Source organism: Colletotrichum siamense (genome assembly GCF_013390195.1).
Source record: "Colletotrichum siamense strain Cg363 chromosome Unknown KSG_Cg363_contig01, whole genome shotgun sequence".
NCBI classification, from domain to species: Eukaryota; Fungi; Ascomycota; class Sordariomycetes; order Glomerellales; family Glomerellaceae; genus Colletotrichum; species Colletotrichum siamense.
This window is the reverse complement of record NW_023501014.1, coordinates 6,360,934-6,386,343: the sequence shown is the minus strand read 5'-3', so window position 1 is coordinate 6,386,343 and position 25,410 is coordinate 6,360,934. Positions and strand designations below refer to the sequence as shown.

Genomic DNA, 25,410 nt, shown 5'->3' with positions numbered 1-25,410 from the left:
GTCACAGTGGCGAGAGGCTTTCAATTAAACGGGATGGGGCACACTCGGCTTACCACGCCTGCCCGTTTCAGCGCAGTCAACCGCGAGAGTGCAGATGCCTCCAGCGCCGTCTGTGATTGCCGTCTGTGTATCCTCGACAAGAATTTGTAGTATGGATTAAGGAAGCGAGACCACGACGCAATAGAGATGCACCGTCTACATCCTTGACAGCAGCAAACGATAATGCACTACGCCAGGCTTGGTCACACTGACATTATTTCTCGGTGGTTCAACAAAGCCGCTTCAAGCGCTCGAACAAATATATATGCACATAATTTGATCAACCGTCTTATTGAAGATGCAATGAGGTCTTTCGTCAAACGCAAGCCATAGAATGGCATTTGTACCCCATCCTGGTACTTTAGAGAACCAAGATAACTACTTCCGGTGTCTGATGATTGACCACCCATCCTTGAACCAAAGATATGGACCCCTGAGGCTATATAAACATGCGAAGAAGCCAACAAATTTCATTCTCTCTCCCCCGCGAATGGCTCTTGGCACTAATGATGTTTTTTGCCTTGATAAGAGAATGCGCTGGTGTATTCCATGAGATGCGTTTCCCAGCGGACCAGGTCTACCCCATCGTCACCCACAAGAGACTCCAGCCTCTCTACTGGTGTCGTCTCTCAGCACTCCCAACGTATTCTGGACGAATATCAGTCGAGTATGTAGTGCTTGTCGGGGAGAAGTCATCAGGGTTGTAGGGCTTTGCTTTGGGTTCTATGTGTGTAGACTTTCCAATTCCGGTTATGTCACGTCAATTATTCAGGCCATCTTGATCACTACCCATCCGGCATTATTCTGTCCTTGCTGTGAGCTCCAGCTGCGAAGGCGCGTCTTCTGTCCTTCTTATACGCTCCTCTCTCATCGAAACCCGCTTCGTTGTAGATATCGAAGTCCTCGGTTTTCGAAAGCTGAGCCCGGCCTCATCTCGCCCCATTCTCATCGGCTCGAGTCGTTTCCTTAATCTACGCGAGGAGTGAATATCCTTAACGTGCATACTTTTCTGAGCCGCTGCTTATCGAGAGTTTAGTAGCTATGTTGCGCGTCCATATAAATATGTTCCCAGTTTCGGTAAGCCCTCAATATCGCTGCAACTCATTGGATTGTTTTTCTCTTCGCGAAAATTCGCGATATCAAACAGTCTTCTTCGTTATCAAACACAACCCCGGATGGAATGAACCTCAAGACCTCGCTGATGGAAATGGGCATCCGATTGCAAACCCTCTTATCGGCGTCATTGATCTTCCGCTGCTTATCTGTCTGGCTATTCACAGCGTACAACCCGAGATCTCACCTTCTCGTCATGCGGACCTCAACCATGATGTCGAATAGCGGATGGTTAGTCAACTTGGGATAATCAGGGGGTCTTCTGCGAAGAGCATCCATCATCTCTCTTGAGTTGACAGGCTTGGACATCGAGAGCATCCTTTTTATGCATCGCCACAGTGATGTCGCTTGCCGTACGCTCGGAACCCAGAGTTCTGCCGTCATGCATGTTTGCTGATCTCCTTATAAAGCTGGACAGTTGCACATTCAAACTCCTTCAAGCCAATAATTTTTCAAGATCTGGGGGATTCAGTTGCCAACTGGTTTCGCAACAGCTTTTGAACCGTATGGCACGGCCAGCCGACCTACGTCAAAAGCCTGCCCGGTACCGAGGCCCATCACCTCCGACCGGAGGTCCACACCGGCGCCGTCTCCGTCCAACATCCTCTTTGGATGATCCCGGCGACTACACTTGGAGGAACTGCCAATGAAGACGACAATCTCGCCATAACCTGGAGTATTGGTGTAGATGGCCCTTGGTCTACCATGCATAAAGCGAGAATGTTTCCAGGTAATATTTCGAAGGTCAACCCGACAAGATGATTGCCGGCGCCAGAAACCAAGGAGCCCCATTCTCTCTTTGATCTTTTCTTCAACAACCGCCTACTCGGTCATCGTCTCGGCCCCGCTGATTCGATGTCGATCGTCCTCCAAGCTTCGCGGCATGTTCCATTCGTCCATCGGGTCGAGCCTCTCCCGTCAGTCGGTCACTTGACTCGGTCTGTCGATGTAAGTCGGGCATCCGTGGATGTAATAGTCGTCGATATGTATCGATCTAGCCAGTCCCCTTGACATGCCTCCTCTTTCTCCGGCCCCAAAAGCCTCATGTCGATAGTCCTCATCACACTCCTGCAAACCTCACCCAGGAAAACAAGAGCACTCTTCTCCAAATTCACGGCAGACACGCCTTCTTATACCCCAATCCCCAACCCAAATGTCGCCATCAAACGCCATCCTTCGCAACCTCACGCCATCAAGCCACTCACACACTCTCACAAACACCATCCTTACTCACCTAACCTTCCCACAGCCATCACACCATCTTCCCCAACCTCACCTCACCTCATCTCACACACCTTATCTCCATCCCCAGACGCACACAACTCACCGTAACATCCCGCCCGCCACATCTCCACATCGCCACCACCGGAACAGACCGACAGGCAGAAGAACACCAAGCCATCCGTCCATCCAGCAAGGAATCTGACTAGCATCCTTACACCACTCAACGGCCCCTAATGCTCCCCAAAACTCTCTTTTCACATCCCCTTGTACGGTATACCAATCACTTGAGACATAATTCAGCGAAAACTACCTCACCAGCCCGTACTGGAGGTACAACTCTCAGAGGAACGCCCGCAGCTCCAGATGGGATACAACTTCGACAAGTCATACACAACATCTCACATGCATCACCGTAAAACCACAACGCCCTCAAACGGTCCGTCCCGTTGCCAAATGTCACTCACCCACCACAGAAGCAAAGAAATACCCTCGAAAGGGGGAAATCCCATACGAATACCCCGGCCTCGAGGTAAACAGCCCATCCCCAATCTCAAAATCCTCCCTCCTTCCCAAAAACCATCTTGCCCCGGTCTTGGGAGAGGGTAAAAAACTCACCACCTTCTAAAACAAGACAAAACTCCCCATCCCAAAACACCTTCTAGAAACCGTCTAGACTCCAAACCACCTCCCAATCTCCATACCAAACTACCCAAAATCCCCATCTCGTCTAACAAAATCCACAAATCCCATAATCATAATCGCACGCCCCGAGTTCATAGCCCCCAAACCTCTGCCCTCTGACTGCTGTCTCACATGGATTCATCCGCCCTAAGGCGGAGACCCAGGGTTCACCGCAATCTTCCCTACCTCACCTAGGTAAGTAGCCTCCCCAAAAACCACCACTACTGAAAAAAGCCCTTCCCAGCCAACCCCCAGCGAACAAGGATCCTCCCCTCAAATGCGCGCAGGCAGGACCCCTAAACAACAAATCACCAAAGATGGAACCGCACAACAAACTGAACCATTGGCATTGGACCCCTAAATGAAAATAGCGCGCACAAATTCCAACCCTGCAGTGCAGAAAAAGGGTACCTGAGCTGTGAACGGTGAACCCTGACCTAAATTACACAATCAAAATCCCGCCGCTCGAAATATTACAGCGGAGAAAACACCCTTCCCACATGTCTGACCGTCCTTTTTTTTTCGCCACAGGCCATGTGCAGACGGGCGCACGATCGCAATAACCGCACCGCGACGTCCCGAGAAAGCGGATCCCCCGACGATTCGGTAGTATCGTTATTAATACAATCTGCAAGGAGGTGGCGATAGAACTGAGGGGGAGAGAGAGAACACATTTTCGTGCACAACACCAGAACAGAAATGAATTTCTGGAGCCTTGCCACGATTTCCGGTCGATTTCCGCCCAGCCGAGGCCGCAAAGGGTGGGAACATACCGGCCGTTCGAGTTGAATTGGGCAAGGTCGGTGCTCTCAACTGCCGAGGTGGCGGCTCTCCGAGCGCAAACAAGAGTGGGAATCGTGCCTCTCGGCAAGAGGGCGAAAGTGGGAATTGCTCGCCTACGCAGGACCCAAACCCGTCTGTCGGTCGTCTCGCTCGGTCGATATTCGCGTGTCTCGGAATCTGTCAAGCTGAAATCGAACGTCGGTAATGCGCGGGCGAGCCGCCGTCGCCGCCGCTGCGCCCACCAAATAAAACAGCCAGGCACTGTCCGACACGTCCGACCTCTTTTCGGGCCGCCGAGAGGCTCAGCGAACGAGCCAGCCTGAACCACGTCCTCGTCGGCTTGGCCGCATCTGGATGGCGGTGAGATTGCTCCGAAAGAAGTCGACCCCGTCGACGCGTGACCGCCAGTCGACGACCGGCCCCCTTATCTCGGTTTTCGACCGCAATCACCTGCGCGTGCCAAAGTAGCGGTGCACTTTTGAATCTGCAGGCCGTGTTCCTGTATTCGTAGTCAGAGGTTGGGTTAGGCCTCCCTGCATGCTTCCCGGCCCAGTCCGAGCGACGTGTTCCTGGGCCATGCCCTGCAAGGATAAGTCAGGTCCTGCCACCAATCAGTTAGTTCCTGTCATCGACAACCATGGAATGCCTGTAAGAATGTGTACAATGTGTGATTGAGATTGTTCTGCAACTAAATCATCTTGTGCGTCTGTAGCGCATCCTTTGCTCCCATGCGAATTCTGATGCCGCATTGCCTAATTCCCATGCTCTTGATCTTGCTCCTTGCTAATGCCACTGCGCCGTAATACACCAAAAGCCTCGCGGCTGTACCTTCCTAAACAAAACTCCGGCTCTCATGTCGTCGCATTTCTCTTGCATCATTGTACGCAGAGATAAGAAAAGTTTTCCCAACTCCCCTCTTCCTTGTTGTGCGAGGTCCTTCCCTGACTCACGTCGCGGCCCCCCATTCGATCACTTGGGCGCCAGTCACTCAACCTGCATTCACATGCAAGGTCAGAGTCAATTTTTTGGTGCCAAGACGTGGGCTGTTCGCGTGGGTAACAACACCAAGAGGGGTCGGGCTTGACCCCCCGCAGACACCCGAGTTCATGCCGCGTGGGTGTTTTGCCAGCGCTGTCGAAGGCGGTAAAGGCGTGTGAGTGAGTCGTCGTCGCTCAGCAAACGAAAGAGAGTTGAGTGTAGAATGAGAAGAGAAAAAACACAGAAAAAAATTGGTATGCATGCGATGCGCCTCAAATGCTCGTGTCCCCAATCCATCGCTATGCATATGCTGTCGAATCAAATGCGAATCAAAGGCGCTGTGTGTGAGTGGCCCGTTACCCTCGGTGGCAGCAGCATCCGCAACCTTGGATGCGTTCCAAGGTGAGATGCGACCCCACGACGCAGTCTTGGCTATGCGCATCCCACGCTGCGAAATGATTCCTTGTCGCGTGTCGCTGTCATCAGGCCATGCGCTCGGGACCGGGCTCAAAAAAGACGTTGTATGTGTGTGTGCACGTTGTCGTGTGTGCAATGTGTGTGTGTCGGACGTGTGTCCACATCTCTGTTGTCGTAACCCTTTGCTCCGATCATTGGTTTTCCTTGGTAGTTGTTGACAACGCATCTTGCGTCTCTCATTTTCGCAGATTGCTCCGCCCCCTGTTTCAAATAATTCGAATGTGCGAACATCCGACCGACCGAACAATTCTCCTGCTCGCGCCTCGCTTCCAGTCGGTGATCTTCGGTTCTAGAAAAATCGACAAATGCAGCAGGTGGTGATGACCCGCTAACAAACAGCTCATTTCGCAATAGTCGTGCCGGCGGCCAAAAGGCCACGCAAAAAGTTCCTGGCCGTAGGCGGCAGGCGGTAGACGGACGACTAGCAAAAGGTCCCTCGCTATTACCAAACAGTAAGGTAACGGCATGAGAAGACCCGCAGATCGACTGCTTCTAGAAGCGAAGAAAAATGGATGCCGTCCTCGGTGCCCCAGACGGCGTAGTCGACGGTTTAGGTAGAAAACGGAACCCTATTGCAGGGAGCCAGACGCGCGATGATGCTGACCATTCCGCGATATCGGATAAGGCAGGCACTTAACGTCGGCCCCCTGTCTGATGAATGCGGGCCCAACGCTTCCCCGTAAATTAGCGTCTTGGGGCCTGTTGAATGACGATTCCACCCGAGAGACACGGTGCAATCAGGGCAGCGCACACAAAAATGCCCCCCGACCCTCTTGTTTTCGCTTTGTCCGCGGTCAAGCACCGTCGTAGTGTCGCACGCGGGTGGGAAATCCACGGCAAAACACAAGCTTGCCGCGGGTGAAGTAATTCGGACTGGGATCTGACGGCTGACGTGCTCGATGCCTGGTGTTGTTGCACATTGCGGCATCGGTGCTGGGTGCGTGGCCGGCGGCGCACCGTCGGGCGGCGTCCGGTCGTGGGGGTTCCTGCATCTTCGGTGCGCTTCATCGTCGGCTCGCGTGATGCTGGAGATCATGTGTTCGTGCAACGCTTATTGCGACACGGGAATCCATCGAGCTGGGACGCCGTCGGCGCCAACCTCGTAGGCCCGCACGCTCGCCTTCCGCGGCGGCAACGCCCAGCGGGCACGGCCTGGGCGCTGGTCGTCAAGCTTGCCCTGTTTGCGCATCGCCATTTCCATGACAGCGATGCGGATGAAATCCGAGTTCTCGCGCATCTCGCGCTGACGCATCGCTCCAGGCGGGTAAGAAAAGGCAGTCTGGTTCGGAGATTGTGAGGGGGGCTGATAAGGCGTTGACTGAGTCGTGCCTGCCGATGTCGTCGGAGAGGGGCCCCGGCTGGATGGAGGAGGTGCACTCCGGCTTCGCTGAACCTTGTAGGTCTGCATCTGGATCGAGGCAGTAAAGCTTCGCGTTCCCGTAGGCGCAGCGGCAGCCGTTGCTGGGTGGGGCTCTATGCGTGCATTGGTCGTGGGGTTCAGATACCGGCGGAGGGCCGCCGACGGCTCCTCCTCCAGCACGGGCGGTCGTCGTTCATCCGTGTACGGCACCTTGGGGTCTATGGTAAGAATGGACCGGGTGAGAAAGTCGTCTGGCGGAATTGACGAAAAGTTGATGTTGGAAATAGATCGGGCTGCCGAACGGAGAGCGCGGAGGGACGCCGTCAAGTTGGACTTGAAAGCCGACTTAAGAGGACGCAAGGGGAAGGTGTAGTCTGAAAATGAGAATTCCGACTTCACGTCTTCCTCATCTTGCGATTCGTCAAAAACTCTAAAGTCGAGCTCATCCACGGAGACTCGGTCGCGGGACAGTGGGTGATCCTCTGGCTGACCGGGAGGAGAGGAAATGGGCTCCAAAGACCTCCGGGGCTGTCGCGATCGCTTCCTGCGAGGACTTGATCCGTAAGGTGACTCAAGTGAGGACAGCGTGTCGGTGGAGAACGAGTCCCCGAGAGAGGGCATGGACTCGACAGAAACCGTTCGTGTTGACAGGACTGAACCGAGTCCGCTATCGCTAATGGAGAGATCGTCGTCCTCCAGATCATCGGGTGGGGAGAGAAGCAAGTCCATGGGACTCTTGCCAAAAGTGAGACTGAGCTCCTTCTCACAGACCTGCTGCCTCTCAATGACAGCCTCCAGAGTCATGGGCTGGTCCCGAGCAAGCTTTTGCTTGGAGCCACGTCTCTGTCTGGGGATATCAGTGACGGCCAAGAGGGCCAGCATGGCGGGAGGGACGGCATCCGGAGAGTGCACATCTCTAGGGCGGAACGATTTCCTCGTAACGTGGCGGGAGCCGTAAAACAAGCTGGATTTTGATTTTGAGGGGATCTGAACTGGGCCGGTGGGCGTTGTTGGCCGGGTCGTTACGCTCGTGGTTGTCCTGGGAGGGCTCGACGGCGCCAACTTAGACGTTTCGCGGCGAGCATCCTTCCTTTTGGCCATGGTAGCTGCGGTGGTAGTGGGAGAAGCAGGGATAGGCGTGACGGTGACAGAGACGTTCTGAGCATCCTTTTTCCGATCCAGCAAGGCAGAAGGCAGCGCCGTTCTGGGGGTGTTGACGGGGGGAGATGTCGTCGAAGTCGAAGTCGTACTGGCAGCGAGTTTGTCGGTGTTCGGTTTGCGCGTGGGAAGCAGAGGAGAGGGAGAAGCGACTGGTGGTGTGGAAGAGGCCGAGGGATGCCTATTGTAGTAGAGGAAACTCCTTGGGGACATCATGGCGTCTGGACATTCCCTGGGGCCCTGGTGCGCCAGTGGCTCGGCGGGGCAGGCCGGACCCGACAGGCAAGACAGGTTGACAGGGAAGGGGTGGGAAAGGGACCAGACCAGGCACGCACACACTCCCTAGGGTGGTGGTACTTTGTGGCTCCCTGAGGTCAGGCAGAGACGGTGAGGTACCTCTGCAGGACAGGGCAGGGCACGACTGGAACCAGGATGGATGGGGGTTCGGAGGCGCTGGAAACTGGTACGGATTGGCGAGCAGACGGCGGAGGAGGCGGCGCTCAAGCTAGGGGATTCGACTGTGACTCTGAAGGGTTTGGGCCGACCAGTGGAGGCGTGCAAGGCGTGGCGGGCTGTTGGAGTCTGCAGAGGGCACGCGCAATTAGGGGACCAGTTCGGGCAGTTGTACAGTTTGTCCCTTGGGCTGGCACTTGGGACCTCTTGAGGTGGTGCTTGCTGCTGGGGGTGTGTGTGGGCGTGCGTTGCGGACGGACGTGCTCGTCTGTCGTCTCTGACTTCTGTAACCCCTTCTGCCCTTCTGCCCTTCTGGGACTGGGAGATGCGCTGTGTCGTGTGCCGGGGGCAGGGGTGGCCAATGTTTTGGTAACGTAAAGTCAACGGCGCGGTAACAAATCAGCGACGATGCTTTTCAAGGAGAAGCTCGAACAGGAATCGCGACGGGTCCTTTGAGGACGGTGATTGACGGGAAGTGACGCAGCGGGTCTTTTTTCTTCAACGTCTTGTATTCGTCGTATCCTTGGTTGCGGTGGTTCTGGGTGGGATCTGGGTCTTTGGGGCCCGGCTTTTGCTGGAGCTGCACCCTTATTCTCCAATCTCGCGCGATTTCGTAGCAAGGAACGGGCGGGACGATGGAATGTGCTGCCGCCCTTGCAGAGTGCAGAGCGCGGTTGCGAGTGAAGTGCAGATTGCTTGACCGTGAATGTTGGATCGGGTGGGTTCGCGTGTGGTAATGTCGGTGCGGGTGCGGTTTGCGTAAAGTTGTGGAGGCCAGCAAGCGCACGACTCGGGTCGTCGTCAGAGGTTGACAGAGGAGGGTGGCTGCTGATAGCGGAATGCGATGAGCGCCGGGAAGGACCTGGATTCGAGTTGGAGTTTGGAGGTTGACGGCTGATAGGCCTTGGATATCGAAGATGGAAATCCGTCACGAGGGTGAATTCGAGACTCGCGATGACGATGATGGGTATTAGTATTAGGTACGAATAATCGATATTCGGTCGGGAGGCCTGGTGTCTGTCTGGTATTGAGGATGTATCGGCGAGGTATTGAGCAGAGCAGTCGGCGCACGTCCCGAGAGGCGAAGTCGAGGTCGAGGTTCGTTCGGTAGGTGAGGCGGCGACGATGACGACGATGCACGAGGCGGCGATAAGGGAGAAAAGAAGAATAGAGACACCGAGAATGAAGACTAGCAGAGAAGAGACCACAGGTAGGTTGGGGGACTCTTGGTTTTAGGTGGCAGGCCAGAGGGCATTCGCTCCTTCCAGGTTATAGATCTGGCTTTGGGCAGAGAGATAAGTGACTATCCGTAGGAGCGGAAGGCAACCCGAGGCTGTTTCTGCTGTCCTGATTATCTGCACCTTAATCCAGCCCAGCATGAGACCTCTCGCCTTCTGTTACTGGGCCGAGTTCCATACAACACACCAGTGACCGGACTGGCACAGCACGGGCAGGCACCTCACACGTTGACACTGATAACGGGCCCAGGATGGAGTTGCTGATAAGGAACCTGGGGAAGGACAGGCTGGGAAGGGGCCACGGCCATGGATCATGACTAGGGACTTTGCAGCAGCAAGACACGGGGACGCAGACGACAGGCGCTGGATGGTAGACGACGGGACGTGATGCTGCCCTCCACTGCCTTTTTCAGAACCTCAGCTGGACTTGCCCTGCCTTGATTTGCTTGGATCGTGGTTGCCCGTGACGTTGTGCGGTTGCTGCGGTAGACAGGCTGGGCTGGGCAGGGCAAGGCAGGGACTGACGCCTCTTCCTGCCTCCTTCCTTTCCCCTTCATCGTTCCTGCCTCGCTCGCGCTTTCACCCTCCGTGCCTGCTTGCTTCGTTACTGCGTATTGCCCTGGCAGGCAACGGTGACTGTGTGCTTGCCCTCCGTGTGCGTCCTGCCTGATTTGGAGGCGTTTTCCTCGACTCCAAAGGAAAGCGCGATGGATGGGCGCACAGGCCCCAACTGATAAGCACCCGAAGCCTCCAACTTCCCCCAATTGTCGTCGGCTCTGCGTCTCTCCTCCTGTCTGGGCCTTAGAGTTTGGGGTGACATGAGTTGAGTTGGGGGTCCTTGGGGGTCTCCAAGTCCACGCCTCCTCCAGTGTCCCGTCCAGTCCATGAATGTGGTCACGTTCATGCCACCGGTGGATCTCACCTCGAGACCAGCACCAGCCAGCCTGGATCACTTCTGGAAGGATACATAATACGAGCGCTCTTTCAGCTCTCACATCAACACCCCTATTGCGGACCATGATAGCGCCGCCAGTGTCACAATTACAGGGCTTCAGGGCCCGGATGACGGATAGCCAGCACCGTGTACTAAAGACGGCGACACACTGATACTGGATCTGCGGCCTTGATTGGCCCTGACGCTGCTGATGGTCCTGTGGCAGTGGTGAAGACCGTCATAATAGTGGGAATTCCAAGACATTCGGGGCCTTCCAGCAGGGTCTCACCGTGTGAGCGCCCGGCTGACCCGATCAGCGCCCAGCCCTGGAGCGCTCAAAGGACGTGGAGAGGCCTCTGAGAGAACACTTGTGAAAGAAAGAGCGACCAGCTGAAGCCTGAGGTAGCTTCTCAGCCAATGGCAAGCCGTGAGACCCACCCTGGGGATAAATCTGGAATAGATCACCTTATGTAAGACACAGCTCTCCCCAGTTATCTGGATAGCATTATTAAGCACAACACAGTCCATGAGCATGGCTCTTGCACAACTGCCAAATGGCTATGCTATGCTATGCTATGCAGTGGAACGCTGTACCTGGCAATGTAATGCGTCGCTCATTTTATGCGTAATACAACAACGTGCAGTCACGACCTTGGCTTGGTGCCAGTGGTGCCTTCCTTGGACCTTCCCATCGTCGCCAACGTCGGACCGCCTCTCGTGTGCCTCTTGCTTATCAGCCCCCAACGACTCCATCCCTCCCACTTCATCCCATCCCCTCCATCCCCCCAAGCGCAACGCCCAATTACACGCTTTACCGATCGCCTCCGTGACCCTCCATCTCTACTAAGAGACCACCACAAGATCCATCCGACCCTCTGGGTGTGACAGAGCAACAGGCACGCACGCGCTGTTCAATGAACTCTGGATCGCCTCGGCGCCCTCGGGCTGAAAATGATGACCACTTCTTCAGCACGGCCTGGGGTCCTGACTCCTTCCGCTGCTCTGGACCTGACTCTAGCCCATCCCGACAGTCAGTTCAAGATGCCGAGGCGAACGGCCGCAGAATCTAAGACAACCACCATCACCACAACTCGAACTATCGTCGAACCGTCAAGCCGCCCGCCTGCGGCCAAGCGCTGTGTCTGGGCCTCCACCAGCAACCATCATCGCCGCCAATCTATCTCCCGACGGCGGCCAAGTTCCCATGTCAATCACCGGACGGCTATTGAACCTCCGGTCCTTGTCCGGGGGGCTGCCCTCGGTGACTCGCAAACACGCACGCAAAGTCCACCTCCATCGGCCTCCTCCGACCCCCAGGATGAACAGTCGCCTCCACTCCGTCCACTCAGACGCCTGCCTCGCAGACCTGCCAGACTCAGTTGCTCCAATTCTTTAAATCCTTGTCGACCTATGTGACGGGCTCTCATTGACGAGAATGGCAGGCCGACGGAGAGCACTTTGCAGTTTCCCATGGCACTAGGCTCTAGCGCCGCTTACCACTCGCCTTCCGTTCCATCCGTTCTCTTGGCCACTCAACCATCTCGACTCCGAACCCTCCATCTTCCCTCCGTTCGTCGCCTCGAGCCCGATGAGCATGCCCTACCATCTGGCCCAGGACCCTTCAGTGGTCGTTGGGAAACCAATATCACCGCACTATCCGTACGGACCTCGTCGATCACCTCGGCGCCTCTCCCGCTTTCAGCACCTTCAGACGTGTCATCACCGCATTCACCCAACCAACATGAACAAACTCAACCCAAGCACAAGGAATCAAGAGACGAACAGCCGATGCTCTTCGATTCGACCGTCATATCTCTCGCATGGTGACATGTTCAATCGCTCGTTGCTTTTCACATGCATCGTGTTTGACTCGGCCTATCGCCCTTGCCCACGACTTCAACCTTGCTGCAGGTGCCTGATACGGAATACCTACCTGGGGGACGCAGAAGTTTGCCCTCCGTTTCTGTCCCTGTCGGGACACGGATTGCGCCCACGGATTCTCTCCAGCCGTCATGGCAAATGATATTCAGGGCCGTTTGTCTCATCCCGCCCGCCCTTCCCCCGCCATCTTGGCCCGTTCATCACTTGCCCATCCCTACCCAACCCAGACCACCAAGCTTCCACCATCGATCATGTCGCTTTCCATCAGACACTCCTATCCGAGTGCAACGCCATCATCCAGTGACCGACCGCTTGTTGAACTTGCCCGAGAAATAACCCGATCAGCCTGATTGTCATTCGCTGCCTGCGTAACCTGTCCATACTCACATGCAGCCAGTTCCAAAGATGAGCAAGACGCTGCCCCATGTTGCCCATCAAACAGCAAACGCGCCCCGGCATCTCGCATTCAGACACCGGACGAGCTTGCTTCATACACACTTGCGCAGACAGACGGTCATCGACTAACGTTCAGCCAGGTGTGCGCGCGCCAGAGAGTCATCATGCACCACCCCGAATCTAGCGACGCCATCCCACACCCTCACACGAGTCTCATAGTTGCCTTATCGCTGCGCTGTGATTCGCTCATTTCTACCCCAACCCTGCGTCATACAACGCCGGCAAGGTCGACTGGCGTTGGTCTTAGTGCGGGTGAGAACCGGGATGGTGGTGGTAACTTTTCCGCAAGTCGAGAAGCTCTGAGTCGCCCGCCATACCAAAACCAACCCTACAGCGATATGTTTTGCGGGGTAAAACCATCGATGGACGATGGCACGCATGCAAGGGACCTAACGTTTGTTTCTTCGCTGCCAGGACCAGCCATCAGCTGACTTGCGTCCAGCTCTGGGCAAGCGCGCAAGATCCAATCCAACTCAAATCTCATGCACAGTCGTTGTTGCCGTCGCACAAGACACGAGCGCTGCAAAAGCGTGGGCAGCCAAGGCTTCCAGATCGTCCGGTTGCCCAAGATACTGCGGTGGCACAGACGAGAGACCTCCAACATTTCTCGACACCGCCAAGGCCCCAAGACACGGCTCCGGATCTCAACGGCGCCGTCTAGCACGTCCCCCTCCTAACCCAAACCTGCCAAAGGTGCCTCACATTTCTTCACCAAAACCTCCCGTAGCCCGAGCGGCGGTCTCCCAGCCCGTCTGTCCCGGTTCTTCCAAAGGGAGCCTGTCTCACGCGTAATTCCAACACCTCACGTGCCTCCCTGTCTGGCCTATCCGTGATCAGAAGCAACATTCCCATGTGGCCCCGTCAGCGCCAGTCCAGGCAGGGTTGTAATTTGTTGACACAGTCAGGAGAGCCCATCAGGCTGTTGTCTTGATAGGGTCGCATGGTAGGCAGACATCGGGCACACGCGGACAAATGCGCAGCCTCAACATCACCTGGGTGTCTTTTTGCAGTTTCCCGTCAACCCCGCAGCCCAAACACGGCCAGGTCTGGACTCATCTTTTTTTTAAGCGGGTGTTGAGGCCTCGTTCTCACGCTGGCTTGACACGGGACCGCCAGCCAAGCCGCCCCCCTTCCTTCCCACGAAGACCGGACTCCGGGGCGCGGCGCGGGGGCGGGGCAAAACGGCACACCACATGCTATCTGCCATGTTGAACAGGTGTTTGTCTTGTGTGATTTCTTGCATATGGTATTCTGCCCGAGTGCTCATACGCAAGTGGCAGTCTGCTAGATTTACTAGACGGGTGTTTGGCAGCCCGTGGCGTCAAGTTTTGAGCGTCTGTCCGTTGGTTGCCTTGCATCCGCATAGCAGGGGGCGCCACGTTGAGATATTGAATACTTTGCAGCCCTCTAGGGGGCTATTGTGAACCTACTGAGGCGGTATTACTGTGTTCCTTCCGAGAACATCCGTCTGTGACCGCCGGTTGAAGGCCTAGAAACTTGATGCTGACTCCGGCCAGCTGCCCTTAGCCCTGGTATTTGCCGTTTCTTCTGGGACGATTTCGAGGATACTCAAGCAGTGATCAGTGACGGCGCCAAGTACGCCTCGGTTGATGGTGATGGGTTACCCAAGGCGTTTTCCAGGCGAGTGGACGTCACGCTCAGGCAGTAGGTGTGCCCCTGCGACCAGATGGAAAGCCTACATGAACGCATATTCGGCAAGTGACATTGGTCTGAGAAACAACCAGGGCTGGCTTTTGGCGACAGTAATCTTATTTGTGCTCGAACCAAGCAGCAGAAAAATATTGCCTGGGGCTGTGTCTTCCTTTCCCCTTCCGATGCTGCATTAGGGCATGTGCTGTCTGCTGCTCTGATCATGTCCATCGCGTCTATGCCGTTGCTTGTCTACGCCGATTATGGGCCAAGATGAGCGGAGTGCAGATCCTGACCGGTGAGGCACCTCGATCTGTAACTCGCCATCGTTTTCAGCTGTGGGAAAAGACTTCTTCAGCTAGAATTTCGCACGTATAAGAAGAGCAACGAGACGGGTGCGAGTGATCTTCTTGGGCAGAATTCAGCTGCAGCCTGTCGGGCTCGGTTGGATTCGAGATCGATCCGCGTGGTACTCAACCGTGTGGTACTTTAGAAAAACTCTTCGTATTTATTTGTTAGTTATTTGTGTATCCGTGATGATGCGTTTCGCGCTGTTGTCAAAGATGAATACACCATAGGCGGAGAGACTGAGGGATGACGCTGGGGGTTAATGTCCGTCATGGCGCACGCGGCAGAGACTGGATCTTTAGCAAGCCCTTCCACTTGCGCATATGTTTTGGAGATAAGATAGATGAAGCATGGAGGGTAAGCGTTGCGAGCTATTTCTCGGGGCCGACGCCCGGAATGAAATGTGTGTTTCAATACACGGTGATGCTCTCATCCACCTTGAATATGACATCCTTGATGTGAACTAAGTCGGTCTAGATGCTGAGTTTGTATCTATACATCAAGTGATGGGCAAGGATCAATTTCTCTCACACAATTAGTGAAAACCCATTCTTCATTTCAAAGTGTCATGGGGTGATATGTGCCAATCCAGGTCGATGAGTCGCACCCTAAGTCGTTGGACTGAACTGGGTACCTATCACCAATAGCCATTGTCCATCATCGGTCGATTATTTGTGTCTGAATAAATGCAAGAAGCAGAACGTGGTCAGTGTCGAGAGAGTAGTACTTCAAGACATGGCTTCAGTACCGACAGGCTTTGATAGCTTCTTGCTGTCTGGCTTAATTCAACGATCTACAAGGAGGCAGTGATGCTGGCTGTTTAATTGAACTGCTCTCTTACGCTTGTATCACTGCTTTTATGTCTTGTTCGCGGCAACACAAGTGAGCAACATCATGGTTATCCCTCGCAAATGCCGTGTCGCGGTTTCCCTTCGGTATAAAGGCTCTGTTTGCGGACAGGAAACCAGAAAGATTACAAGACAATTTTGGTCTGGCTAACGACGGTTTTCTCCACTGCAAGAGCAATGCCGTTGTAATATTCACCAGCAACGTCTAGGCGGCCAGCCACCGACTTCCGACTTGAGATGCGCAAGCCTTGGGGTGTTTGCCACGAATACTTTCAAACCGGAAGCAACGAACAGTGCCGATGGATTTGGCCATGTCCATCGCGTTGTCGGTCATGTGGGGACGGTTATTCTGACTGGCTTGGCGGTTGACTGACGAGACTCAACTGGTGGTAAAGCACGACTCCAAGTTCAATTGAGTGACTCGAAACAAGAAGCGAAAATCTTATTGTTTTGTCGAATTCAAAGCTCTGTAGGATTCTAGTTCTTTTATATTGTTGATGGGGTCTTGCGGGTAAAAGCATGTATGTTCACACAAGATCTTCGCTTCAGTCTTGCCTAAGTATGTTATGGATGCATAATACCCTTCGTTCTCAGGTCGGGACGACTTCCTAGTATCTAAGCAATGGTCTCTGCAAGTCTGAGGAAACACTGTGAAGGTGATCACCCAAAACTTACGGCCTGCGGATACTCTTATTCCAGGGTCTGGGGCTTGTTTAATTTTCTGATTGAAAACGACGATACTTTCAGTCCTCCGTCGGTTCTCTTCCCGGAGTATTGGTTTCGTCGGATAGCTATCAAAACTACATCTTCGATGAGGGTTTCCAGTGTCGTTCTCATTCCTCCCTCTCAGACTCAGATCAAGAAACAGTCATGTGGAGGATGGTAGCACCTCAACTCGACTAACAAGATTCTAATCTCTACTTGTAGTATTGCGTGAAATCATGGCCCAAGCCTTGCGAGCCCTCTGATAATTGCGCGGCTACCTCAGGGTTATGTGTGCTTTCGTTAATCATCTGCAAAAACGTGTCCTCCTCCAACACTTTGTCGGGGTCCCTCTTGCAGAGCCTCCGCATGTTTTCTGTCGAGATAGGATCGGTGAAGTCACGATACAGCTTCCTGCGAACATCGCTGTATCGATCTAAGATGGATTCATCTGCCCTTCCCGTGGCGATCCCGTTCAAGCAGTCATACAAGCCTCCGACATCGAGAATCCCTCCTGTCAACCCCAAGCCACCGAATGGATTACATACTGATTCGGTCGTTTAGTATGCAAGTCTTGGAGAAGCAATTGGGGTCCGACTCACGGTGCGCTGCATCACCCGCGAGGAGTACCTTCCCTTGTCGGAGCGATGGTGCCAGGCGCTGGTGTATTTTGTAAGGACTGAAGTTGACACATCTCCACTCATCCGCCTTCGGATTTCCTGGTAGCATCACCTCGAACTTCCAGGCCTGTCGTTCGAGGTATTCGGCCTTGGTGAGTCCTGGCACTTCCCCGTACGTGACTCGCCACAGGCCATCGTTGGAGATCCTCGCTGCCATGTACCTACAATCATGATCAGCCAAACTCAGGCAGTTGTAAAAGGGTCTATCGGCCATACCAGTGCTCTCGGCTGATTACAAAGTTGCTGTCTGTGAAGCCGTGTTTGTCAAAGGGATAGTAAATCTAGGGAACGTCGAGTGATTAGCGCATAGACAAAGCGACAGCGCATGCTCTTTCACTGACATTCGTTGCAACAATTTGCTCATCCCAAGTCCATCCCGGGAACTCCATATCGCCAAAGAGCGATTTCCGGACTTGGCTGTTGGCGCCATCGCAGCCAATGACATAAGTCGCCGCCAGCGTTTTTGAAGTGCCCTGAGCGTCCACCTCCACGATGGCTTGGTCATCGTCCTGCCTTACATGCGTCACCCGATGACCCCAAAGGATACTGGCTTGGGGCTGCTTCAGTAAATGATCATGCAAGATCTTGCCTAGTTTGTTCAGCGGCAAGCAGATCAAGGGATGCTTCGAAGAAGTTGACAAGGTGGTTGTTGGCAGCTCGGCGATGACCTCCCCATCCGGCTTTCTCCAGGCAACGCCGTGAGGGATGAAACCCTGCGCAAGAACGTCCGGAAGAACACCTGCTCTGTCTAGCTGTTCTACAGCCTCTGGGCCATAATGAGTTGCTCGGGGTTGGTCGTCGAGTTCGTTGCCGGCGTCGACGAGCTGTACCTCCAGCCCGGCTTTGGCGAGGAGGAGGGCCAGTAAGAGACCACAGGGGCCTGCACCCACGATGATGGCGAACGGCCGAGGCATACCAAGAATGAATTCAAGTTCGATTGTAACGGGGTTAAATTGCTGAATACATACGTGAGCTACTAGGAGGCTGGCTCAGGACCCTCAGTGCCTCGGTGTCAGGCATCACGCATCTTTTATCTAGGCTACTCCATGACTACTCGCCGCATGGCTACATCTATTGACTTTAATGCGACTTCTCGGGTAAGCACTATGCTGAGGGACGTTCATAAAAATTCTGGCATCATGTTGTGGACTCGCTGCCGAAACCTGGGCTGCAGCAAGGTGGGCGTCTTGGTACTCCTACCAAGACATCCCACATACCCCACACGGCATCTGTCCCACCATCCCACATTGCCTGATTAGGACATTCTGACCAGCCCACATCATGATGCCGCTGGACAAACGGATTCCCGAAACTCCATCTTGATGAAGGAATCAATGCAGTCGTGATGTCATATGGAAACGGGTTTAGGTGAGAGTCCACGACAGGATTATAGATACATATGATCGATGTATGTCCTTCCTATTGTCTGTTCAAGTTCGACTAGCAAGTAGTCAACGTTTTGCCCCTCTTTCAACATGTCTCATTCAAACTCCCAAGTCCCAAACGAGAGCGCAGATCAACGCTGGTTTGACGATGGGCATGCGAAGCATCACGTTCCACTAGCACCAGCCGTGCCCATCGACCCTACCGTCAACACCTGGTCCCGCTTCGGCCCTACCTTCGAAGCCTATGAATATTCAGGCTGGATCGACGAGAGCGTCTCCTGGAAAACGGACTGCTACATCGGAGATTGGTCGCCGCTGCTGAAAGCCCGCGTCAAAGGTCCAGAGGCCCAGGCCTTCTTCGAATTCATCTCTACCAATCGGTGGCCCAACTTCAAGCCGGGACAGGCGAAGCATGCTATCTTCTGCCAAGACAACGGCTGCGTGGTCGGTGAAGGCCTTGTCCTCATGCTCGGGAAGGATGACTTCATCTTCACCAGCGGGCCTGGCACCGTTTGGCTGGCGTATCAGTTCCAATTCGGAAAGAAGAAGTTCGATGCTACGCTTGAGCTGGTCACCAATGATTGGTTCCTCCTCCAAGTTCAAGGTCCTCGAAGCGCAAAACTTCTCAATGAGGTCACGGCTGAGGGGGTTCAAGACATTGAGTTCATGCACTACAAGGAGCTCTCCATAAACGGCACGAAGTTCCTATGCTTGCGACAAGGCGTTTCGGGCGAACTAGGGTTCGAGCTTTGGGGCCCTGGGAAAGACGCTCGGAAGATTTACAGCTCCATCGTAGATGCTGGCAAGCCACACAACCTCCGCCAACTCGGTGCTCGTACCAAGATGGTGAACCATGTAAGCAATCACTTTGATCTCTCATCTGAAACTCTCGAATGCCTTTTTTGACACTGTTTGCCATCGCAGGTTGAAGCAGCGTTTGCGACGCCGGCCGCCGACTTCATCCCAGCCGTCCACGCGCCCTCAAGCAACAAGGAGCTCGTCGAGTTTCGACGATATGCCAAGTCGATTGGCTTCGACTTTGACCTACACGTATCCAAGGCCAGCGGTAGCTATGGGACCGATCCCGTGCTGTATCACAATACCCCATTCGATCTGAATTGGGGTTGGCTTGTGAATCTCGATCACGACTTTATCGGGCGCGACGCGCTGGCCAAGCTGAAAGCCGACCCTCCGCGGAAGTTGGTGACACTTGTCTGGGACAAGGACGACGTTGCTGACGTCTTCGCATCTTTATTCCGTCCCGAGCCGTATGAGTATATGGAAATGCCTCGTAACCTGCTCGGCAATGTTGTTGGTAGCTCCGTGTCGGTTGGAAGCCAGACCATCGGATATGCTGTTTCTCGGTGTTACAGCTACTGGTTTAAGGAGATGATTTCTCTCGGCATAGTACTCAAAGAGCATGCTTCGCCGGGAACAGAAGTATCGGTGAAATGGGGTAGCGAAGGCTCGAAGCAGAAGATCATCAAAGCTGTAAGTTTGTTCATAATGTGTTCTGGTGTATTTGGTTGTCACACATTTGCATACAGATCGTCCAACCTGCCCCTTACAAAGAAGACAAGAGACGCTGCAAGATTGTCTAGGAGGTTGTTGCTCAACATTGGAGCGGGTGCAATTCTCATGAAAGTTGCACATGATCTCGCCAACAAAAATCTGCAAGTATCCCGTCGGGAGCTATATTAGTTGCCGGACCAAAATTAGTTTTCAGTCGTACTGCATTAGTTAGTGGACTACAGCTACCCTGGAACCCCGCATGATCGCTGCGATGGTCCCATAAATAAAAGTCCGATGCCGTCGCCCTCGGATACTTGTCAATCTCCGTCGCGGGCCGTCACGGGAATTTAAATCCTGTTTGTGGGGGTTGAACCGGGTTTACATGCACATGGTGCTCACCACAGGAATTGGATGCTCTTCCTTATCCTTTTTTGCCTTCCATTGAAAACCTCCTCTTGCCTGTTCGTCTTATTCAGCACCCAGCCACCGACTGTCATCTGAAGCGATGACATCCAAGACAGCGCCTGGAACGTCGGTCATCTCATTCGCTAAAGAAGGCACCGTGGTACACAAGTGCCGCGTTTGTTTCAAGCCTTTCAAAAGGCGAGAACATCGAAATCGCCATGAGCGCAGCCGTCAGTTATTCATTTGCGTGACAGTTTGATGATGCACTTTGGCTTCAGCACAGCACTGACTGCGGGCGCAGACACTCACGAAAAGCCCCACATATGCCGATTTTGTGGCCGTCGGTATGCTCGCAGGTATTATAATTGAACTCATGAATGTGCCTATCCCAGATATACTCATTCATACTACCTAGTGACCTCGTGACACGCCATGAGAAAACTCTCCATGCGGACCAATGGCAGCCAGTCAGCCGTGACCTCGCGCAAAGTTCAGCCTCCGAAGGAAGGGACGAACATGGGTTGATGGACGATTCGGCTGCCGCCACCAATGAAGAAACACGGACCGATGTCGCGATCACCAACGTCCCGGACAACTCAGCGTCAACATCGGTGATTGAGACGACTACCGCGTAGGTCACAGCGACTGACTTCGGCTCCTTTGGCATACAAGATGTCAATTTTGATACTTACAATGATTTGTCACCTAGTTTCTTCGATCCTTTCCTCGGCGATGTTTTTGATTCCTTTGCTCTCCCAACTTTCGATCAGTCTGGGATAGGGATGAATATGGAGGATGCGTACCTTGAGCCTTCGCTTGCTTCGGGAGAGACTCCCGTACCCCCACAAACGCCGAAAAAGGAACATTGCTTGCCGCGGATATCAAGGACAAGAGCCACGGCGAAACCAAGCATGATCTTCACTGAGGAAATGAGGGCACACTGCGTCAATGATCTGAGATCGCATCTTACACCCGAGCGACTTGGGGACTTCCAAATGCCTGATACGGCCTGCTTGCAGAAGTGTCTGAACTCCTATGTCGAATCATTCCACGTTCACTTCCCTTTTCTACACCTCCCAACGCTCAGCCTCAAGACGGCTCCAAGCCCTCTGACACTGAGTATATGTGCAATAGGTGCACTGCACAGGCTTGACAGGAAGCTCGCTGCGTCGCTTTATCTGACAGCTGAGTCAATTCTGTCCATCGTGGAGTTTGATACCCTACGCAACTGCTCGGCATTGCTACAAGACTGGGCAAAGCCGAGAGATATGCCAACGTCGGCATCCGCGCCACTTCCGCTGGCTCAAGCCCGCTTGCTACTCGTATTCTTTGCTTCTTTTAGCGGAGAGCCGCAGCTCATACGACAGGCTCTGGTTGGTTGCGGGTTCCTGTCCGCCGTAAGTGCTTCTCGTGTCTTCCGAAATATCCCTCGGTTTTGTGCTCAACGTAATAGGAATTCCGGTCAAGAATGTCACGAATGAGGCCTGTTTCCACAGCCACAGAACTATCGGACTGGCGAACCTGGGTTGAACATGAGTCAACAAAGCGGTAGGGATTTTGTCCATGTTCCAAGCCCTGTGCCGATGAGTTGACATTATGAAGCTTGATGTGCAGCAGCATGATTCTTGGGAACTTACTTGTGATTACGTACGGGATGGTCCCGGGCTTTTCTATCCTCGAGGATGCCGACATTGGCATACCTGCCGATGATGCCCTGTGGGAAGCAAAGACGGCCTCTGACTGGGAAACTCTAACAGCAAATAAACCGCTGTCATCCCATCTAGGTCTTCGCGAGGCAACTTCCGCCATATTCGGTCAGACGCCTCTTGAAAATAAGTCAGATGTCTGTTGGGAGTGGTCGCCGTTCGCTGCCTCGGTGGTTATGCACAGCGTTGCTATCGCTATCTGGTACCTTACACAAGGGCAGCAAGTATGCCACAGCGCCATTCGTAACTCAAAGGAAAGACATGACGCAAGTCAAATTGCCGCGGCTCTCTCTAGATGTCGAGATTTGCTTGCAGGAGTTGCAGACGCGCAAACTGGTACCGAAGGTACATGGAATGAAGCCGAAAGCCCCCTGCTGTTCAATGCATTTGCCATATTACGCGTCTCATACGGGAGGGCATTCATCAGATTCCACTCTCTAGATCGCTCTCTACTGTTCAAGGAGAGTAGCCAGGTCATGCTGTCAATCTTGAGACGCTATTTCGAAGCTGTACAAGATCGAGACCCCTTCATGACCATGGCAGTCAGCTGTGCTCTTGAGGGATTCGCCATACCAATACGAGCGGGTATTCTGCTCATGCGAAAGACGGCTGCGTTCAAATGGAGTGTGGAACACGCCTTAGCAAGCTGGGATGCCGGTATTGTCGGAATTTCACTTCAACCTGAATTGCGCTGAACGTGATCAGGTCTACTTGTTACGAAATGGTTATACGCTGTTGAATGCTCATATCGGACGAACGAATCTGTCACACCCGAGGAAAAGCAGGTCTTGGACAGCGTCAGGCAGCTCTTGAACGAAGTTGAGAGCCATAGGTCTGAGCAATCATCGCTAGCAGCAGAGCTGGCCCGTATGTGGGCAAGTATCTACGACGACACGTGGGTTTGGGGAGGTAAGAATGCAATGCTACAGGATCAGCTTCAGATACCTGACTGAAGACGTCACAGTTGCACCGCGGATCGGCTGGGTTCTCCGGGAACTTGCCAATATGTATGAAACTGGCATCGTTGCTGTATGAATATCTTGGAGGATCTTGACCATTGAAAAGCTTGGAAGTGATTCATAGACGCTGGCTTCTGGAGATCTCGTGTTATCCCTCATCCCACATCAACCCTTGCCCATTTTCTTAGTGCGGGTTGGGAAAATTTCCCTTTTCAGAATATGGAGCATGAAAGCGGAGACCCGCACCAGCCATACCCATTCACATCTAGATGTTTCCTGATACCTCGGAATCCGTCGAGAATGCCGATGCTTTTCTTAAATACATGTGAAATGTTGTCTGCCAATCAAGGTTTTTGCTTTGCCAATCGTTCACGCTTAAGAAGCTAGATCAGACAATGCTGCTTCCATCTACCAAATACTCCGTCACAGAACCATTGCTATTGGGTTCATGTGTCGTCGCTACCCTTCTCCCTCTTCTTCTCCTGTTCAAACTTATACCACGTCGGCACGATGACATCCCCTACATCAACCCCCCTCCCGTATTGGACCTTTTTGGCCAAAAGACGAAGAAACACTTCACCTCCAACGCTGGAAAGCTCATGAAGAGCGGGCGCAAGCTCTTCCAGGGGAAACCATACAGGATGTTCACTGACCTCGGCGAGCTTGTCGTGCTTCCCTCCAAGTACATTGATGATTTCCGGAATGAGCCGGGCCTGAGCTTCATGACGGCTTTCATCGACAACTTTCATCCTTCGTTGCCCGGCTTCGAAGGCTTCGCGTTCGACGGCCGCCCGGACGAGCTTCTTCATAGAACCATCAACAAGAGACTCACAAAACTTCTGAGTAAGCCATAGCCCCCGTGTTCAGCAATACTGATCTAAAACATTGCACTAGACCAGATTACTTCGCCATTGGCGGCAGAGGCGAATTTCGCGACCAATCTCGTCCTTGGAAAATCAAACAGTAGGTCTGCTCTTGAAATCAAGGCCATATCCTTGAGCTAAATGTGAAAAGAATGGCAGAAGATCCTGCTCAAGGATGCCACATTGGAACTCGTCGCCCGCTTGTCCTCGCGTGTTTTCCTCGGAGAAGAGCTTTGCCGGAATCAACAATGGCTCGACATCTCCAAGTCCTACAGCATCAACATCTTTCTTTGTGGAGAATTACTGCGCCAATACCCTCATTTTCTCAGACATGCCGCATGCTACTTCATTCCCGAATGTCAGCTGCTGAGGAAGCAAGTCGCTGATGCTCGGAAACTAATGACGCCAATCCTGCAAAAGCGACGAGATGAACGACGAATCGCTGAGACAAACGGGAAGCCTGCGCCAGTGTATAACGATGTAATGCAGTGGGTCGAGGAAGAAAGTAAGGGGAGCTCTTACGACCCTGTTGGAGCCCAGCTCGGGTTCTCTGTCGTCGCGATGCACACCACGACAGATCTGGCGACGGAGACTATGTGCCGGCTCATTCAACGCCCGCAGCTGATACAGGATCTACGCGAAGAGATTGAAAGTGTGCTGGTGAAGGAGGGCTGGACCAAGACGGCTCTTTTCCAGATGAAGCTACTCGATAGCGTTCTCAAGGAAGCGCAAAGGCTGAAGCCTACGACCTCAGGTAAGTTAGCTCTTAGCATGTAATGAGCTCTCTAATACTAACGACCCAAAGCGACAATGAACCGGACAGCTATAAAGCGCGTCATGCTTCCCAGCGGCCTGGTTCTTGAGAAGGGTGACCGCTGCATGGCAGACCTCGGTTCCATGGTGGATCCTGAAGTCTATGAGAACCCAGAGGTTTTTGACGGGTATCGGTACTTGCGCATGCGTGAAGACCCAAAGCTCGAGAGCAAAGCCCACCTCGTAAGTACCTCGTCGATACATCTGGGCTTCGGCCATGGGAAGCATGCTTGCCCTGGAAGGTTCTTTGCCTCGAACGAAGTTAAGGTTCTTCTATGCCACTTGCTGTACAAGTACGACTGGAAGATTGACGGTCCGTACGAGCACACGATTAGGGAGTTCGGAATCAGTCTTTCTTCTGGAGATGGCCTGAAGGTTTCTTTCAGGAGACGGGAGAACTTGGCTGTTGACATTGACAACCTCTGATAGTCTTACTGGGAAGGAAATAGAGTGATGCGTGAGGAGGGGCCACCTGTCTCGATTGGACGACCACAGAAGGATGAATAGCATGTTAGGATTGGCATGCAACGAATTTGCATCACTGGAGTTAGCTTCCAAGAACATAGGCATCACTGATGTAGCTATCGCCTCACAGTGTGCAAACAGCCCGCAAATTCAATATCTGCAAGTATCGGAGAAAAACAACTAAGTCAGAATTGCACTTATAGATTCAAGGCAGGAGCGAAATGAAATTTTATAGTTAACCTAACTATGAAGAAAAGAATATGTGCTGCTGGACGCTGATTGCAGCCTGTCTAGAACCT

At 53.4% G+C, this 25,410-nt stretch overlaps 6 protein-coding genes across 6 annotated transcripts; 4 read left to right on the top strand and 2 right to left on the bottom strand.

Annotated features, from left to right (window-relative positions):
- Window positions 1-6,346: 6,346 nt before the first annotated feature.
- Window positions 6,347-8,026, bottom strand: CGCS363_v001606 (uncharacterized protein; the record flags this gene model as incomplete). Its single annotated transcript, XM_036633455.1, has 1 exon — window positions 6,347-8,026. One exon carries the CDS (start codon window positions 8,024-8,026, stop codon window positions 6,347-6,349), a length of 1,680 nt encoding a protein of 559 aa, XP_036501313.1.
- A 5,111-nt stretch (window positions 8,027-13,137) lies between these two features.
- CGCS363_v001605 (uncharacterized protein) lies at window positions 13,138-13,452 on the top strand (the record flags this gene model as incomplete). Its single annotated transcript, XM_036633454.1, has 2 exons — window positions 13,138-13,169; window positions 13,218-13,452. 2 exons carry the CDS (start codon window positions 13,138-13,140, stop codon window positions 13,450-13,452), a joined length of 267 nt encoding a protein of 88 aa, XP_036501314.1.
- A 3,086-nt stretch (window positions 13,453-16,538) lies between these two features.
- terC-1 (FAD-dependent monooxygenase terC) lies at window positions 16,539-17,917 on the bottom strand (the record flags this gene model as incomplete). Its single annotated transcript, XM_036633453.1, has 4 exons — window positions 16,539-16,870; window positions 16,926-17,164; window positions 17,220-17,284; window positions 17,345-17,917. 4 exons carry the CDS (start codon window positions 17,915-17,917, stop codon window positions 16,539-16,541), a joined length of 1,209 nt encoding a protein of 402 aa, XP_036501315.1.
- Window positions 17,918-18,478: 561 nt separating this feature from the next.
- Window positions 18,479-19,989, top strand: gcvT (Aminomethyltransferase; the record flags this gene model as incomplete). Its single annotated transcript, XM_036633452.1, has 3 exons — window positions 18,479-19,243; window positions 19,313-19,879; window positions 19,936-19,989. 3 exons carry the CDS (start codon window positions 18,479-18,481, stop codon window positions 19,987-19,989), a joined length of 1,386 nt encoding a protein of 461 aa, XP_036501316.1.
- Window positions 19,990-21,573: 1,584 nt separating this feature from the next.
- Window positions 21,574-23,046, top strand: CGCS363_v001602 (uncharacterized protein; the record flags this gene model as incomplete). Its single annotated transcript, XM_036633451.1, has 5 exons — window positions 21,574-21,702; window positions 21,759-21,853; window positions 21,908-22,668; window positions 22,717-22,920; window positions 22,976-23,046. The coding sequence occupies 5 exons, from the start codon at window positions 21,574-21,576 to the stop codon at window positions 23,044-23,046; spliced, it is 1,260 nt and encodes a 419-aa protein (XP_036501317.1).
- A 319-nt stretch (window positions 23,047-23,365) lies between these two features.
- eqxH-3 (Cytochrome P450 monooxygenase eqxH) lies at window positions 23,366-25,072 on the top strand (the record flags this gene model as incomplete). The annotated part of the gene is made up of 4 exons (XM_036633450.1): window positions 23,366-23,813; window positions 23,865-23,933; window positions 23,985-24,587; window positions 24,639-25,072. The coding sequence occupies 4 exons, from the start codon at window positions 23,366-23,368 to the stop codon at window positions 25,070-25,072; spliced, it is 1,554 nt and encodes a 517-aa protein (XP_036501318.1).
- Between the last annotated feature and the right edge of the window lie 338 nt (window positions 25,073-25,410).